The sequence below is a fragment of the Rhipicephalus microplus genome, unplaced genomic scaffold, assembly GCF_043290135.1.
Source record: "Rhipicephalus microplus isolate Deutch F79 unplaced genomic scaffold, USDA_Rmic scaffold_14, whole genome shotgun sequence".
NCBI lineage: Eukaryota > Metazoa > Arthropoda > Arachnida > Ixodida > Ixodidae > Rhipicephalus > Rhipicephalus microplus.
In genome coordinates, this window is record NW_027464587.1 from 8795867 (window position 1) to 8815792 (window position 19926).

The window sequence follows — 19926 nt, forward strand, 5'->3', positions numbered from 1 at the left end:
TGACTACTCCGGTGTCCATGTTTCCGCACACTGTATATTCAAAGGCCCCAAAACTGCCTCTGACAATAAAAAAATAGAGCTTGCTCTTTACTTTTGAAGTCTCTTTTTTAACGCCAAAACTGAGGTTCACGAGACACGATGAGGGCCCACAGTCTCAATTGGTTCATATAGGAGAAATATCTTATCCCTAGTGAAAGCTCTCATATGACAATGCCTCGAATCCAATCATTTTGAATGAATTATATGTGTTCTTGTATAAGATATTATATTATTGTATATGTGTCATACATGTCATATGACATTTTTCTATTGGAAAGTGCCTCCTACCCTGCTTTGTCATTCATTAGCTTACCCGTTTTTCTTTCCCTGCAATAATGATCGCGTGCCGATTTTACATCATTTTGCGAGTTTTGGGTTGTGCAAGCGGAAATAACAGCATGCAGCTGACAAGCTCCTAATCCTAATAGACATACCTTTTAGAGCTAACACTGCACCCCTGCTTCATGAAAAAAAAATTTTCAAGGAGATATCGCCAGTAAGAACTGCAGTGAAAGCCTGAGCGAAACAATTTGGATTATTTGGTTCTTCCAAAGACCAAACTCTTTACAAAAAAGACGAAGCTCCTCTTCAAAGTAAAAGCCAACCTGCTTCCAAGGTTGTAAATTTTTTTTTATTGCAACAGTCACATAAGCATTCCACAGATTTTCATCTTCGCCATCATGTTCCGTGTCAATTCCATCTGTTGTACGCACATCGTACTCTGTGCCCATGAACAAAACCTCACGAGTGATAGCAAGGAACACTGCCGAAGCATAAATGAAACAAGGTGCCCATCTTCGTCGCACGGAAGGCGCATGGGATAACAACAGCCCTAGCGCAAGACAGGCTGTGGATTACTGCTCAACCAGAAATAACGCGCCTTGTCCGTCATTCGCTGGATGCTGGAGTGCGAAGGGACAGTGGGGTAGAGGTTCTGGGGGGCTCAAGCCGCACCTGTGAACTGACTATAAGGGCGCACCATCTTGGTGGGCATCAGCAAATGGCTCAAGTCCTCAAGCACCATGATCTTCCTGCTTCATGCTGTGACCACTGCTACACGCTGCATGAAAATTGCTTCTTTCCGGGTGTGGAAATATATGAGCACACAAACTACAAGGAAGAAAACAAGCTTTCTTACATCTGCAGATTCATTAGAAAAATTCATTGCACGAGAACAACATGCAGGCGCAACCAACTATCACTAAAAAAACATCACCCCAACAAAAGGTTTTGTTTCTCTCCTTCAACTACTTAAAAAGCACAATTCTTTGTCACTTGGTGCCACTGAGAGAACACTGATACACATTCTTGCGAGATAATCAGCGCCTTTCCTACTTTCCTTCTACCTTGTGCGCTCATATATTTCCACATTCTGTTGCACCAACTGGCCCGGCATTCCACTATATTGCGCTTTCCCAGAAGTGGTCACCATTCCCTTACACCAGCGCTTTGCAGTTTTCCCGAGATCGGATGAGAAAAATGTTAGCTGCTGGCCTTAGCTCCTTGTTCAAGAAGTTGCTAACACATTTACTGCTTTGCCCTTTCAGGCAAATTTTTTTTTTCAACATTCACAGAACTAATGAATACCGAGCCATGCTGAATCCCCCCCCCCCCCCCCCCAACTCGCACCGTGCCGCCACAGATCTGATTGCGCCCCGCCGCAGGCAATTTTGACAACAGCACAAAAGTCTACTCAGAGCGCAGCTGGTGGCACATACTTACATGGCTAGGCGATGGCTGAAGCCACCCCCAAATCGAGTGAGTGACCCCGTCGCGTGCCAGGATGCCCACACACTTTCTTGGCATTTGCATACCACAACATGTTACACAAGACTGCTGGGTTAGTGGAGTCCAGGTTAACACATGCAAAGAGAGCCTGTTGACTTAGTGATCAACTGAATTACAGTGGAACTTCGATTATACATCTCCCGGTTATGCAACGACTGGCTGATTTATAACTGATCGGTTTCGTCCCACCGAAATTCCTATACAGATAATGTGTTAAAACCTTGTTTATACAATGCTGTTATACAACGACCTCGCATTCTTACGTAGACTTAGATTCTGTCGAAAAAAAAATAAATAAAAAACATCTTTACTCTCATCGAACGTTGACCCAATACTCATGAGTACAAAATATTAACCTTTTCCCTCTGTTCATGATTAGAAAAGTGAAGGTTGAGTCTTCTTAGAATGGAAAATTTTTTTTCAATATGCTCCCAAACAACTTTTCTTGGCAATGTAGGGAAAGCTACATGGATGGAGCTATTGCACATGTACTCCTGCTCAAAGTAGTCAGGTTTGGCTTGCGTTTCGAATGATGGTCGTGTTCGAATAACAACACTGCATTCTATTTACTACGTCTACTTAGACAGTCATTCGCGAGGGAAATTTGTCACAAGTTTCTTCGTCGAGTCGTTGAAATAGCTGGATGGCGACGAGAGCGCACCCAAAGGAGTAGACGCCATTTTCACAGTGAGGCGTATGTAAAACGAGCGACGTTTTCACAAGTGCAAAAACGTGAGATGACACTGCATGAAGTAAAGAATTATGAATATGTCATAGGTGTGAGCTGTGTTTCCTTATAACATCTCTTAGAAAATAAAGTGAAGTTTCTGATTGTCACGTGGATAATACAGACGCAATTGTGGGACTATATTCCTCAGCGGAGGCACATGCCCAGTTTGGCTCCGTAGCCTTCCCTTCATTGCCAAGAAAAGTTGCCCATGAGTATAGTTCGTGCACTTCTTCTGAACGCGCCTTTGATTGCGCGCATAGGCAGGGTGGTTACCTAGAGAAGCTTCGCCCAGAGTAACTTCAGCTGGCCAAAGAGCTCATTTCTGAGATCCTGATATTCTTATGTTTTTGGTCCATGGAAACTTTTCCTAGTCAACGTATACTTGATCGCCTGCCTTCACTTGTGGCACTCGCAGTCGCAAGCTTGAGCACCCAAAAGGGCGCGATGCAGCTATTTTGCACTTAACCTCAACATTCATTATAACAGGGGGACATCACTAGTTACGTTTCATAAGGCAACAAATTACAACAAGCCAAGCACGAAGGCAATCTATGGAACCAAGTTAACTTGTGGTCTATCGTCATTTATGTAATAGCAATGACATTGCGTCTAGCTCTTCATACGAGAGGGAGGTTGCTGGCAACGCCATTTCGTTTTCATGCACAGGCTTCTTTAGAACTAAATTTAATGGGAGAACGATGCACGTTGGCTTCCATTCCTCAAAGTTGAGAATAAAGATTCGCTTACACCTGCCACTGACGAAAATTATTTATTCTGCCTTCCTTGGAGCAGCACAAGGTCGTGTCGTAGGCTTATTCAGGTCGTCTGAACCAGTTTCTTGTGCAAGACTGAGCACCACTGCCTGTATTTTTAGTTTATTGATTATACATCGGCCGGATTTATGACAGCTTTATGTGGTCCTTTGAAAGTCGTACAATTGGGGTTACATTTTAATGTGGCAAATCGGGCAACGCTGAAAATGCTCATGATGGTCAGCGCGAAAAAGGGCACAAAAAATAAAAAACATGACACATGTGCTGTCAAACAACTGAAAGATTATTGAAGAAAAAAAAAACGAGGCTGCATGAAACCACAAAAGCAATTGAAATCGTTAAAGCAAAAGACAGGTACTTGAGCCAGCCTTCAATTGCTCTCACTGATGCTTATGTTTCATATTTACAGCCTATGTGATCATACCGTTGGTTGGGGTTAATAAAATTTTGTTAGTGTCCTACATTACGTTCTTTCTATTAAATTTTCATTTGTTAGACAGCATTTGTACTGTGCACTTTCTTGTTCTGTCATGCCCTTTTTTGCGCTGACCGCCATGAGAATGAAGGTGAGAGTATACTCCCAGGGCAACCTAGTAAACAAGCATGGAAGCACACAGCTGGCGGAAATGCAGTTAGAGCCATACCTGTACTCCTCTTGACCTGCAGTGTCGAGTATGTCCAACAGGCATGTTTCTCCATCAATCACCACCTGCTTCCTGTAGGAGTCCTCTGGAATTATAGCAACAAACGCTGCTGTCTTCACACTTTTCTTACAAGGGTGCAAAAAAGTTCAACACCTTTAAAAACCAAGAGACTAGTATTTTGATATTTGACAGAGAATCCAAGAATCACTAGCTTTGATTCAATGATTTCTCTACAGTTCTGAAAAACATCAAATGGAATCAGTGGTGGAAACAAGCTTCAGTCTTTAAATGTAGCTTTGGGAGCAAGAATAATGCAGCTTTGGAGCAGTAAAAAGAAAGTTTTGGAGCACATCTGGAGCAGCAAAAGGTGTGTCTTGGAGCATCAAAATTTAGTTTTGGAGCAGATTTGTCAGGCCATACACCACTGTTGATTAGAATTTTTGCTTTCTGGTAAACACAAAAAATTTCAGTGGTTTTACTAAGCATGTATTCCTGATCAAGCTACCAGACTTACCCGAAATTCATATATCATTATATATTAAACCTTACAACATCAAAAGTGAAAGCACAGCAACTCAAAGAAAAAACATAATCGACACTCTGGACAGTTACTAGACCTCAGATGAATGAAAAAAACTAAATGTTAAAATGTTCCAACGTTCAAAACGCGATTAAAATAATGCATCCATCATGAAAAAAACTCAAGAGTAGAGATGAGCTAATATAATAAAAGTTCGCATACTAAACCAATAACCAAGAAACACAAAACCTCGTAAACACTTCTCGGAATGACAAGAAAGGTATGTCGACGTCTAATTGTGCAACGTTGAATAAACGTTTCTCACAGGAAGTTTTCTAGAAGATGTTGAGAAAACATCATTCAAAATTCACAATTCTTCCTTACTAAACGTCGTTTTCTAGAACTGTTGGTAGAAATCACCGATGAAGTCTCTGTCGCTCCATACCATATATGCAGGATGTTTTTTTTTTTTTTTTTTAAGCAATAGATACTTTTTTTAACTATTATAGCTACAGGGTAGGCATACTTCGTCTTTGCAGTGAATTTCTAGGCTTAGAAGCGCTTTGCAACTACTTTTATTACTAAGGAATAATTAACAAAAATATTTGAATTACCTTTTTATTCTCGAGTTTAGGGTGGTTACATGACTAAGCTGTTCTACATGACAAAACATAGAGAGCGTAGTTTTTAAAAAAACTAAAATATCACGCGTAGTTTCAGATATCCATCATCAAATTTTGAGAATATGTATAACAAAAACCAATATGGCCCTTTGGTTTTTCAGCCCACCCTATGCGTGGACACTAAATCCGCATACTAAATAAAGAACTTTACTTCACTTTTGATGATCCCTTGCCGATAGTGTCAATCATTGCTTAACTGATGAAATAAATTCCAATATAGACAATAATTGACAGGGTTCAATGCTCCTGAACCACGTTATGAATATGAGAGACGCCGTAGTCAAGGGCTCTGAAAACTTCGACCACTCGAAAGTTCTTAAACGTACACACACGTACACTAACCTAAAGCATTTTTGCCTCTATAGGAAATGCGACCACCGCGGCCGGGATTCAATCCAGCAATCAGCGAGGACCAGCAGTTGAGCAGAGCATATTCACTAGATCACCGTGGTGGGCAGTCTTCGTGTGTCCCGCTCACGGTTGCGCTGGAGCCGCTAGAGCAGCTAGAACGCCAGCAACCACAGCGAAGCTGTACTGTGGCAGCTACGCACAAAACTATGCACCGTTTCCCCCGCCATGCCAGGCCATGCTTCATGTCTACCCGTGCATGCATGTTTTGACTTTTCGTCAAATTCCCCTGCAGATGTGGGCAGATTCATAAACAATGGCCATGTGGTCTAGGCGTGCCAGTATGAGACTTGCAGAGGTTAGTAAGACATTTTTGATTACTTCCCCATGATGTACGCGACAAAACCTTCACAATACTCATAGTTTTCAGAAACTTGTTTTTTTACCTTGTATTTGAACTCGTTTAAACTTGTCTCAGGAACCTGTTTTGTGGTTTATACAAAAGATAATTTCGTGTCTAAAATTAGACCTAAATACTTGTGCTCTGTACAGGCAGCGGATGGCCTTGCATATATCTATTTGGGTCGGGGTACAGTCCTCCTTTCCCAGAAAAAAGTACAGAAGTGCTCTTTTGTGGACTGAGGCTGAAACCGTTTTCATCGGCCTACTTTGATACTTTATTATGCGCAAGCTGAACTTCCCATTTGCATATTGCGAGTCTGCAGAATCTAAAACCAACAAATGCAAGGAGTTCACTTTTATTATAAAAAGTGTGCACTTGGGACACCACCCTGTAGCACTTCAGTTTCCTGGACAAATGGACGTAACATGATGTTGCCAATGTTAATGCGAAATGTGCTGTTCGACAAGTAGCTTTCTATAATATCTAAATTTTTCCATGCACACACTTCTGAGAGGTCCCTCAATATGCCAAATTGCCATGTCGTATCATATGCTTTTTCCATGTCATGCTTGTCTCTATGCGTACGAGATGGTCAGTTGTGGATCGACCATCTTGAAAAACCACACTTTGATTCGAGAAAGTAGCCAACGGTTAATCATCTTTTCAAAGAGTTTGTAAAGGCAACTTGTCAGAGCTATTAGTCCATAACTGCAAACGGAAGATAGTTCCTTTCCCTGTTTCAGGATTGGAATAACGATCGCCTCTTTCACCAGAAAACCGAATAGCGTTGTATCACAAGAACACAGCGAGCTGCCAAATCGAAAAGCGCGTGGCGCCGTCTGTTGCAAGCAGGGCGAAATAACATTTTCAACTGCCAGGCGAGCAGACGCTCTGCAAATCAAACGCGAAACTTCGCAACCCGAGTCCGGCTGTAAGCCTGTTTCGCGCTGTTCCTGTGCTGGAAGTTTATGCTGATGTGTATAACGTCAAGGAGACCTTCCTCAACAGTCTGGAATGTCTGCAGCACGTGCATCACAGACTGCAGAAGAAGCTTCATCAGGTACGTACTATTGCGACTGAAAGAAACACGAACAGCGGAAAGTGTTGTTTTCAACTCAGCCGAACTGCGACATGCCTTGGCTGTGACAAGGCTGAATTTCTGCCGTAAGCCGGCGTCAACGTATCGTTAGGATCTAGTTCCAACTTACGCTCATGCACCGCATTTGTATCAATTGCCAATCCTGCCGGGCACTCTGAACACGTGCGCGGTGCAAAAGCGCCAGCCAGAACAAGATTTTAAAATGCTACGGTGACGCCGGTCGAAAGCACATGTAGATTCGCCTAGTGACAGTCAAGGCATGTCGCAGTTCGATCTGGTCACAAGTCATGCTATCCACGCGGTTCATGCATCGCGATAGTAGACCATTACAGTTGTACTAAACATGCGCGGTGTGTGCATCTACACACGAGTCGTACGTAATACGCATATCCTATTATTGACATGCGGCCTGCGAAAAAGTACGGCAATAGTTTTGTGCCTCACACTACAGGCATACTGCACGCAAATTGCTGCGGTAAAGTGAAACAGCTGGAGTCACGCTTGAATAAACACAATAAGTTTACTTGCTCGTACACTTCACAGGGCTCGTTTTTTCTGCCGATTGCGATTGTATCCCAAGGTGGTGGAGCTGAGCGTCTTTCGTTGTGGACGAAAATCTGTGCCATCGCAAAACACCGCACCGGCACGGTTCCCGCAATGCACTGTGAACTTCACAGGCAGTGCTCAGCAATCTCTTCCTCTTGCGCTAAACCCCAGATATCAAAGCTGGTTGTCGTCGCATCAGATATGCCAGCGCAGTGGTACCCAGATGACATTTTATAAGCAGGGGCAGCGTGAACAGGTGCTTTTTCGCATTTGAAACTCCTAGAGCCACTGCGTTCCATGCTAGCGAGGCGCGCCTTGGCAGTTGTAAACAAATTATGGCGTCTCTGGGAGCGAGGATCTACCGCCAAAGGCGCCTGGGTTCGGGATAGGCGTGCTCTCGTCTATAGGGTAAGAAAAGTTTTTTGTGTTTCTCAAGGCAGATTGCTCAACATTTCATATACCACACGGTCGGAGCCAGGGGAAGATTTGTTACAGTAGTTTAGCGATGCATGTACTTTAGCTAAGTGGAAAGGTTTATAGTGAGCCTTGTATTTCGCACTTTTTCGTTCTAGTTTTTTTGTCTTATTTTTCTTTTGTGCAACTGAAATGTCCTGAAGCAGTGTGCCGAGCTAGAAACAAGCTCGAAGTGTGCACCAAGGAAGTTTGCCTGGTCTTCTAAGGTGTCACTTGCTGTGTTAACTAATGGGAGTGAATACGCTTCACATCCGCTGACTATTTTTAAGTTGTTCCAGACTTTGGCTTGGTTCGTATACGAGTTTATCCTACACAAGAACTTTTCCAACTTTTCCTTCTCACCTGTTGGTGTGTCCTCCTACCTTGAGATTTTATGCTTCTGAAATTTGTAAGATTCTCCACTGTAGGAGAGTCCCTAAACACCTTCCATGCTTTATTTTGCTTCCTGCATGCGTTTGACATTCATTGTTCCATCATGCAACACATCATTTGCCGGTCAGTCCAGATGTTAGCGGAACGAATTGGGTTGCAGCGTCAGTCAGAAAGGCTGTACTCTACAGCTTCTTGCAAGCTTAAGCATGATATGTCGGTCCAACTTAGGCACTGAGTAAGCTTATAACACTGTTCCCAATATTTGTGAGCCATTTATCTGCGAGTTATTTGGGAACCAGTGAAGGACATTGATTTGATACTGGTGTGCTTAAAACTACGGGAAAATGGATAGTTCCGAAAGGATTATTAATTACATTACAATGAAGTATGGGTAGAAGCGATGGGGGGCGTAATACTTATATCTACGGATAAGTAGGTTTTGTTAGCGAGGTTAAAATATGTTGGCTCTTTCTTATTCAATAGGCAGGCATCACAACAAAAAAGGAACTGTTCAATAAGGCGACCTCGTGCATTGCAGCGAGAATCTCCCCATAGACCGCTATGTGCATACAGGTCCCCAAGGACAAAACAAGGTTCTGGGAGTTCGTCTATAAGACTAATTCAAGCTTGTCAAGACTGATGTGGAGGCATGTAGAGAGAGCAGATGGTAACGAGTTTGTTCATAAGAACTGCTCGCTTGACCACTGCCTCAAGGGTTGTTTCTAGTGGTATTCCTCGATTAAAAATAATGGTTATGCTATTCCTCAATTAAAATAATGGTTACGCCGCCGAATGGCACCACAGCATCATCTCTGTTTTTTCAAAACATAACATTGACGCAAGAAGTTGGTGTTCTTGGGCTTTAGGTGTGTTTCTTAAACACACTGCACTTTTGGTAAATGTTTTTGTAAGAGTTTCGTACATCATCGAGTTTTCTCAGCAGTCCTCCGACGTACCATTGTATAATTTGCATTTCCATATCGAGGGTAAAATAGTGATGTATGTACAAAAGGTTAGTGATTGATGTATGAAAGGAAGTGACTTATTTTACAGGGCTTTCCTGTAATCAACATTTAGTCTTTTTTTTTTTTTTTGAGCAGCTGACGGGCTTCTCACAGCTCCTTTTGGCACAGTTAGCGCCATCGGACACGAAGTGTCCATCGCATCGGCCAATGCGACGGACAGTCCCTCTGACAAACGGTGCTTATGTAAGGTTGGATTCGTCAGGGCAGATGAAGCCTTTGGCCCCACCGGGCGAGAGGTCGAGTGGGCCTCTTTGGCTGCCGCGGCACTACCCTGGCTGCTGCCCGGGCATGCAGTGGCGGCTGCTACCTCCACGGGGGCAGGAGGCGGCGGTGCCAGTAAGCTGGATACAGCTGGGCCAGCCACCTAAAGCCGCTCAGCCACACACGGGTAGGCGTGGGAGGACGTCGCAATCGCCGTGTTAGCTCGGGTCTGTAGTGTCGCTACACACCAAACACCTGCTTACGCAGACGCCGCTGCGGGGTTCTGGCACGAGTACTTATGAATTTTGAAACTATGCATAGGAACTTTTCGTTTGCTTCGTGTCGACTTTTGGATCTCTCTATGGCAAGCATAATGTGTCTTATATTGTTCATTTTTTGGTGCTCTTGAGTTACGATGTCGTCAAGTATGGGCCACTAGAAAATTAGAGCTTTCTCTGCTGAAAATTACATGCAGTACCTCAAAAAGCTTGTCAGAGGCTCAAAGAGCCCATGCCCATTGAAACAATTGGTCCACCGCATCGCTGAACGCACGTGCAGCCTCTGGGACACTGTATCTTCTTAAAGAGTCGTTGTAGCAACCAGGAGATGACTCAAAGATACATAACAATGACCCATAGACGGAAGGTTATTGTGGTCCTCCATTCTACGTTGTATGCATGCCTCCCCATGTTTTACTTTGAGAACTTCGCAGGGCGACAACACATGTGTAATGACGGACTCGACTGCTGTAATGGTCACAAATATCGCTCATGACACTCACAGAAACAAGGTTGTAATATATAGGCAGCTTGAAATTGTCACAGACTTATATGCCGTACCGTGCTCATCGTCTGTGCTTGGTATTCATGTAGTAAGGATAGCTGGAGGTCCTCTAATGTCCCAAAAGCAAGCTAAGTGATGTTAAAGCCAAGCACATCCTGCTCTTTCTGGGCGATTCACAGTCGGAACATGTGCTTGTTCGACTCATCCACTCACTCAACCACTGAATGCTCACGAGTAGAGATCATATTTCAGGCAAACACCCTTTTTTGTTCCTTGTGCTCCTATCGACCTACGTTAAGCATGAATTATATAGGTTATAAAGGTCTTTCATAGAGTTTCTCTAGAGGCTGTTAAATGAATATGCTTTGGTGGTTGTGCTTAAATGCTTCTGAGTGCCGTGAATGCATATCTGAAAACTCAGTCTAATGGGCACTATACGTGTTGCAACCGAGATGCGCAAGTGTACAGGGGCAGAAGAAGAAAGATAGTGGAGCCAAAGCTTCGAGTGTGAGGTTGGGTGTTTTGTCTCACGTTTCACTTTGGAGCGTAATTTGAGACCGCTATATTGATGTAACAGGAGAATGTTGATTGTTCAGAGCTTACAGAAGTTCAATGCAGGGCTGTAGTTTAGCCAACTTCCAGAAAACAACTGTCGTACTGACATGGCGCGAGAGGTTGGCGAATGTGAAATCTCAATGAGAGCAAAAGCGAAAAAAAAAAAAAAGTTATGTAAGGTGTGCATGCGACACTTCTTTTATGTAATTTACCTTTGAAGATATAAATTCTCTAATAGGAAAGAAATCTGAATACGTGACTTGGACTCGGACAATACGAGGCATATCCCCCCCTTCAGTCATTTAGCGGTCTGGCATATCTGCATCTTGCTCAAGTTCCCAGCCAATCCGAAACTAAAGAAAACCGTTAACATGGCTCTCTAATATATTTTGAAATCGTAACATTCAGCTAAACTGTATTAAGAGAATTATTACTTTTGGATTCGGTAACCGAGTCTCCTGTTCAATATCTAAAATATGTATGGTTGATTCATTATTATCGAACGCTTATTGCATATGCATCAGAATGTTCATTCATCTCAAGGTTTTCCTCTCATTATCCTAATTACCCGAGACTTCTTAGTATTATGTGATGTTAAGTAGCACCAAAATAATTGTAATTGATACAAGTAATTACTAATGACTTTCAAATAATAGTAAACTGGCAACTATTAGGCATTGCATCCATTATTATTAAACTTTGTGAGACATGATAGTCTTTAATATAGTACCTTTGGACAATGGATGTTGATAAATCATCTAGTTCATCTGCCAAGATGAGAAATTTCTACATGTTGCCGCTATCAAGTTGACATGTTCAGCAACACCGAAATGCTAATTTGAGCAATGTACACCAGTGTGGGATGTGCAAAAATTAGGGGACCCTAAAGCTTCCCCTTTAGTAGTTAAATGCGTTAGTGACATGTTCCTATTGCGTACTTCAAACACTTGGTGCATGAAACCTTTTTGAATTTGCTATGCAGCCACTATGTGGCCTTAAGGGAATAAGTGCAGTAGCATGTGTGCCTTTGGTAGTGGGGTGCCGGCTTTCAACCACGAAGCCATTATTATAATCACATATTCTGACGCCCGTTGACAATGGACGCTTGTAGCTACGCATTATTACTGTAATTTTTCAAGTTGCATAGTGAAGCATGTGTACAGGACGCATGTGTTTCCGAAGCATGAAATCTACTTTCACTGCATTTCCAAGCAGAGGAAGTTCTTTTTACTGTTATCACAAGCAGAGACATGTCCTTGTGATGGAACATTCACTTCCCATGCAAGCGAACCAGGTTACATCCCCACATGAACCCAAAAACCCTGGTTCGGTCCCTACTCTGCTCCAGGATTTTTTATCATTTATTTATTTTATTTGCATCGTTCTAGATATTTCCGGTCACGCATAAGATGATTGTTCCCCTCACAACCAACGAAGCTGACACCGAAATTTCTACGTAACGAGCTCTTCAACGCTATCCCGTTAGAAAAAAAAACAGTATATTCGCAACTCCAGAAAAAACAAAGAGAGCTGTGCCTAACAGGGTCAACGTGGCACTATCACTTGGAGCTACCTTGAAGCTTCTCGATTGTGGTATCAGGTCACGTTGCTTCGTCGAAGGCAAAAGATAACTGGCCATGGACTACCTCATTCTCACCGGCATAAAGGATCTCACTCGTCAAACAGCGGAAACAGTGGGGCTGTGCACATAATCATCAAGCCTCTTCGGCCAAACGCATCATACTTCCATCACGTTGAAGAACCTGTTTAGCGAGCCCGAGGTTGAACAAAGTATTGGGCCTCTCTGAAATGAAATGTACTAGCACTATTGCGCTGCATTCCTGCAGTGCTATAGGCAAGGCCTTAACAGTTTTCCACGTAACTACGCTGCGACACATGCCATCCATCGGATTTAACCCATTGAGTTCCGATGTCTCTTCAAAAGCTGAATATGCATGCCATTCACTTGATTACAGATCAGACCTACGCCTGGGCCAGTGCATCTTAAGATAAGGCAAATCCTAGTTTCGATTGTAGCTGCTTTCTTTTTTCGTTTGTGATCCAAGTCACTAAGTTTCGTATGAATAAGGTCGTGAGCTTCGGAACACTCACTTGCTCGGGTTGGCAGTAGTGTATATTCAAAGCAGACATATGCATGCACGCTACGGACATGAGATATATACACACGAACATACATACACACATACTATGCACGCAGGACCATCATGCGCGCATTCGTGTGTGTGTGTATATACACACACACATTCGAGATTAAAAATATGTTCAGGGGGAGGGGGAAGAATCACAGAAACTTAATTTTTATGAATGGGTTGCATTGTGGCATGCAGAGAAAACAAGCAAACGCAAAAAATAGCCACACACGTAATGCAAAAATTTTCTAAAGCATTAGCTTCTATAAACGAAACTACATTTTGTGCCTACAGAAGCCTGAATATTGACGAGAGTGCACACACCTTAAATAATGCTGGGAAGCGATTTAAACTCCAACCAAAAGTACAAGGAGAAACCCGACATCTCGGAACCGACTGTTTCTTCCTCAGGGGGGACTGCGACTATGTTGCAGTGACGTCTTCAAAGCACTCGTGGGGTGGTTTTGACCCCCTCCCTCTCTTTCCCGTTTTGCCACGGACCATAGTACGTGTACATACACTGGGGGAAGGGTTCCTAGAGAGCGGTTGATGTTTTGGGCCATTCGCTGCATATGCCACAACTCAAGTACTTCTCCCTTCTCCATGTAGTTTCGCTTTTAAGGACGGGCAACGGAATTTATCCGGTAGTCAACATCTTGGCATGCTCGGCGACTGCGCTGCGCTTTTTGTAGAGCTTCCGCTTGTCGTTTGCGTGTTGTTTGATTTGTTCCGGTAGGTTGTTTGTCTCGCCGGTACACGAAAAAGGGCACTCAGGGCACTCGGCGCACAGGATTTTGTAAACACCGGGGGTCCTGTACATTGTTTGCTGGTCTTTTGGGCAGGGGAGGAGATGGCCCAGCGTACACGAAGGCACGTGCTGGATGCGAAGCACTTCTTTTTTTGAAGACCCGTGCCAACATCTCGCTGGTTCCCTGGACGTACGCTGGTTCCCTGGATGGTATGCGTTTTGAAGGGTTGCCAATTAATGTTGATTAGTGTTTTCGTATCCTTTGTTGCTCTGCGCAGTAGGTGGCAGCTCGAATGAAGGTTTTTCGGCATCCATTTCTTCTGAGGTCCGCAATTAAGCGGGAGACACATGGAGCAACTTTGCATTCGATGCGGCGCGCGGCGCCGCACGACACATGGGGCAAACAGCCATCAGCGCTCAATCTTCGCCCACGTACGGCCCCCTCAGGTTGCCCGCACGGAAGACATCATACCCTCTTTATTAAGTGCAAAATAAAGAAGCTCACAAAGCCATGCCTTCTTGTCAAATAACATCGCCAACAAAGCTACGCCTTCGCAAGCGACAAACATTAACACAGCCCACATTCATTATCGACTCCGAGTGTAGGCCTAGCAAGGCCGACATTCTTGGTAGCGCAGCTTTCTTTCCAACGTGAGCTCATTGTCGACAACCGGAAGATTACCGAAGGATGCCTGCAGTGTCAACATTTAAATGACCATTTATTAATTGATAGAAAAACTTAAGCCCGCAAGTGCGATTTCTGTCCACAACGGGTTGGATTGACGCTACTCGTGCCGTACTGATAACAAAGAAATTTCTATGGTGTTATCTTCATATAAACAGTTTTGTTGTAATTATGACATTTGCCATTCCTGGCACCAAGAGACTACCTTGTTAAATTGATTATTGAGCCTTATCTGATCCCCAGCAGTTGATACTTTCGTGTAACACACAATCATCAGCATAAAGCTTTACACTTACAGAAAGGCCATCCATTATATCATTTATATATACAGTAGAATCTCTATGATACGATCACGGCTTATATGAAATTCGGGGTGATACGAATTTTTCTGTGATCCCGGCCGAGGCTTGTTAATTTACTATGTGCTAGAGTACGGTTGCTACGAACCGATTTTTTACCCGAGTTGTCCGATTCGAATAAATGCCACCCTACCGACGGCCGCGGAAGCAAGCAGCATGCACGCACACGCTGAAATGCATGCTGCGCCGCCGATTTGGCATGTTGTCAGCGCCGCCTGCGAGTGGCGGGCGACAGACTCGAAGATTTGAGCGATCTCGAACACCAGAGTCCGCCTTTTGCTTTCTCTTGAAGGCTCCACATGGCGCTGGCGACGGTGGAGACACAAATCCAATCCAATCTGTTTTGCTTGGTGGTGGGTGATCTCTGGTGGGGACTTGTGGTTACTGTAGTGTGGAGGCTGTCGACAGTATTGTCCAGTCGAGCACACATATTTGCTTTGTTGTGCCTTTTTGCGGAGTCGCAGCAAGCCATGTCTCGCAAGCGGAAGGCTCTCACCTTTAAGAAGAAACTGGACATTCTTCGGAAGGTCGATAAGGATCCGAAAAGAAAACGCGTGGAGTTGGCTAAGGAGCTAGGCCTCGCTACGTCGACATTGAGCACAATTGTTGGACAGCGGGACACAATAATGAAAAATGTGCTTTCGTTCAGCGTCAACGCGAAGCAAGCGTAGACAGCCCAATATGTGAAACTTGAAGAATCTTTACTGATCTGGTTCAAGGAAGTTACTGCGACCGGTGTAAACACTGATGGCAAAGTTTTGCGTGAAAAAGCCGATGAGATCGCACTTGCTCTGCACATCGATGGATTCCATGCCTCGAGTGGGTGGCTGCACCGTTTCAAGAAGGGACACGGTCTTGTGTACAAAAGCGTCTGTGGGGAAGCCAAGAAGGCTGACGAGACTGTTGTTAGCGGCTGGCTCGCGAAGCTGGAGTCGTATCTCGGGGTATGAGCCTCGTGATGTTTTTAATGCAGATGAGGCAGGCCTGTTTGATCTTCAACCTGAGAAAACCTTTGCCTAAAAGGTGAAGCGTGCCAAGAAGGCAAAAGAAGCAAAAAAGAATAACAATTCTGTGCTGTAACCCCCGGAAAAACTGAAGTTGACCATAGTTGGAAAATTTCAGAAGCCTCAGTGTTTCAAGCGCGAGAGCCATTTGCCATGTGTCTAAAGCGCAAAAAAGAAAGCGTGGATGACGGCTGCCCTGTTCGAAGAATTTCTCTCTCTCCTTGACAGGAGAATGGCCTGCAAGAATTGACAGATCGTTCCGATTCTTGACCAGTGCGCCGCCCACTCGAAGCAAGTGACTCTTCAAAACGTCAAGTTGCTTTTTTTTTTTTTGCCCACCAACACGACGACGCACTTGCAACCGCTTGACGCTAACATTATAAAAAACATCAAGCATCATTTCAAGAGCCTTCTTGTGCGCCCCCTTCTTGCCGAAATCGACAGAAAAGACTGAGGTGGCCTTCGAATAAGCCTTTTGGACGCCATCCATTTTGTCTCAATGGCTTGGGATAGAGTACCGCAGACTACCATTGCGAACTGCTTTGGTAAATGCAGCTTCTTTAGGATTCCTGAAAAGGTGCCAGAAGCCCTTTCAGAGTCGGAGAAGCCCATTGAGGTTTGGGAATGCCTTGATGCCGGGTGTTCGGCTCACGACTTTAGCGCGGCGGATGACTATCTTGCCACTTGTGGTGCGCGCACGGTGGAAGATAAGGTCAACGAGGCCATGTGTGAGGTTGCCAATTCTAGCGATGATGACGAGAAAATGGACAAGAGCGACGGCAAAGGACCACCACCGGTGGCTGAAACTCTGCACGCGCTCGACGTCCTGAGGCGTGCCATGGCTGCTGAAGGAATCAGTGATGACACGTGCAGGCGTTTTTACGGATTCCAGAAAAGTCTGCTGAGTGACTTGACAAAAAAAAAAAAGAAAAGAAGCAGAAAGACATCAAAAATTTTTTTCTTCAAAAAAATTTTTTTTTTTCGAGTGCCGAAAATGAGTTTGCCTCTCACTCAGTGTTAATTTAGTTAGTTTTGCATGTGTTGCGATGATATGAATTTCGGCTATAAAGAAAATTTTTCTTGACCTTGTGAGATTCATATCATTGAAATTCTACTGTAGTAGAAATAAAAGAGGTCCGAGGACCGAGCCCTGAGGTACGCCGGAATCCACAGGAAGTTTGCTGGAACAGCTGTCATTAAGTAAAACAAATTGTTGCCCGTTTCCAAGATACGCTCGTAAGTTTCAGATTTTTCAAGATATATTGCAATTTATGAAGTAATTTTTTATTCGAAACTTTATCAAACGCCTTTTGGAAGTCCATAAAATTTGCATTTAGCTATTCACCTTCATTTAGTGAAGTAGCAAAATCGTGGATGGTTTCAACCAGCTGTGTAGTGGTAGAATATCCACGTCTAAATACATGCTGCGCTTTTGTTAGTACTTTGTGTTCATCAAGAAATGTAACGTGCTTGTGAATTATGTGCTCGAGAATTTTACAAGCTGTAGAGAGGTTAACGAAACTGGTCGATAATTCTTTATTCGAGCTTTATCACCTGCTTTGTGTAGAGGCTTAATTCGGGCAATCTTCCAGTCCTCAGGGAGTACACCCTCGTTCAAAGACCTAGTATACAACACACACACAAATATTTCGCACACCACTCTGCGTACCGTTTTAAGAAGGCATTCGGTATCTCATTTGGTCCAACAGATTTCTTAACATCCAGATTTAGCAATAAATTAAGGATACTCTCTTCAGAAATAGTGACATCTGATATTGGCGGTAGGTTCGCATCGAAAGGTGGGAGATGATTATTATCTTTTGTATAGACGCTGTTGAAATAGTTAAAGGCCGTACACTGGTCCAACAGATTTCTTGGTTATTATTTAGCAATAAATTAAAGATACCCTCTTCAGAAATAGTGACATCTGATATTGGTGGTAGGTTCGCATCGAAAGATGGGAGATGATTATTATCTTTTGTATAGACGCTATTGAAACAGTTAAAGCCCAAAACAGACAGCTTTTTCATCACTCTCTAATTTTCCATCTAAAAGAAATACATCGGTAGAGCACGTGCCCTGAGTGACCTCTTTCCAGAATATTCTTGGACACGTTTTAATAAATGACAGCAATTTTTCGTTAAAATACTTTTCTTTGTCACGAAAACATTTTTCTTGACCGTATTTACGCGATTCTACCGCGCCCTCGATTGTAACGCGCACCCGATTTGCACGACAAAAAAAAAAAAAAGTGAGAATGATCGCAACGCGCACCCCATTTTTCTCGCTGGCCCGCACGATCACACCACTCGAAAAAACTACTCCTTTCGGGAGCGTCTTCCATTTAAATATGACGTACAGGGGAAGCCTGTGCCCATCTGACGTGTAACATCATTGCCGTCACTGTAGTTTTACCGTGGACCGATGTCGGCACACGAACTTGCTTCACCCCCTTTTTCTCGACGGCTGTGGCGCCAGGATGTCGAAGTAAAGATGCGTCTGATCGGCATTCCCGATTTGCCTAAGCAGGTAGCCGTTGTTGTGCCGCAAGTTTAGGACGAACCTGTGAAAACTGTGAAGCTTTTCATCATACTCTTTCGCAGAACTTTTCGCATATGCCCGTTCGCCTTCGGAGGGAAAAGCCTTTCCTCTTCATAAAGTTAGTTAGCCAGCACCAGCTGCTCGCTTTAAACTGGCTCCGCGTTAGACCTTTTTCTAAAGCTAATTGCATACCACGCACTTGGAGCAGTTCTGTCATCACGGGCCGCTGTGCCGCTCGCTGCTCAAGAACATACTCGCCGAGCGGCTCTTCAATTTGCGGAAACCGACCCTGCTGTGTTCCACTGAAGCACTTGCGTGAAGCTTTGCTGTCGACAATCTTCTGCTTTTGTTTCCGCCAGTCCCCCGCGCACGTTTCGGGAACTCCGAAAGACCCCGATGCAGCCCGATTTCCGTCCGTTTATGCACATGCGATGACTTTCCTTCTAGAGAGGCATCGTGGTGCACTTGAGTTTTTGGGGTCAACCCTTCCATGCCGTGAATGCTAATGCACTACAGGATTACGAACTCCTCAGCACACGTACGAAGTGCCGCACATGAGAAACAGATAGGCAGAAATGGCCGACGTGCCATGCCGACGCAGATAGGGGGCGGCCATTTCGGAAATGCCGATGGCAATAGAATGACTGTATTCATTTTTTTTTTCGTACTCGATTCTAACGCGCATGCGATTTATCAACTCGCTTAAACGGAAAAAAGGTGTGCGTTAGATTTGAGTAATTACGGTAATTTCTTCATGTATATTGCAAATAATTGTTTATAAATTAGGACTGTTAGCCTTGTTCGACTTTTTCTTTAACCGTTTCAACTTTCGCTGCAGTTGTAACGTCTCTCTTGTTATCCAGGGATTGCGATTCTCTTTCTTTGTAATTAAAGGGATGAAACACTGCACACAATCTTCATTCTCTTAAAGCAAAACCACAGTTCTTCAACGCTACGATTACCTGCATTTAAATGATCATATTCAAAGACCAGAACATCAATTAGAGATTCATCATCTGCTTTTGAAAGATTTGGAAATTTCTTCACCATCCTCTGCTGACTAAGTGCAACTCCCTTTAGCTCCAGTACCACAGCCTTGTGATCCGATATACCATTTGTGACGCTGCACAACATGCTTTCTTCTATATAATGCCACTTCCAAGATATATATCTAGTATAGATTTCATCCCCTGATCTATTCCAGTAGGGTCGGTGATTATTTGCGTCAAATCATACTGAAACATATCGGATATTTGAGTATCCGCAGCTTGACATGGGTCCGATATAAACGTTTCCCAATTCATATTTGGCATATTGAAATCTCCCGCTAAGATTTTTATCTTCGGTTTTTACGTGACAATTAAGCGTTGCGATAACATCAAGGGAAGCCTTTGGTGGTATGTAAACAACACCAAGAAGATAATTATATTGCCAATATACACTTTACAGAAGATGC

At 43.7% G+C, this 19926-nt stretch overlaps 1 protein-coding gene across 1 annotated transcript in view; it reads right to left on the reverse strand.

Moving 5' to 3' along the window:
* Ras85D (GTPase ras-like protein 1) overlaps positions 1-19926 on the reverse strand; it is a 314926-nt gene that overhangs the window by 170537 nt on the left and 124463 nt on the right. Inside the window, exon 4 of the mRNA XM_037432124.2 lies at positions 3975-4059. Coding sequence (XP_037288021.1) covers positions 3975-4059 — 85 coding nt within the window. The remainder of the gene's footprint in view (positions 1-3974; positions 4060-19926) is intronic.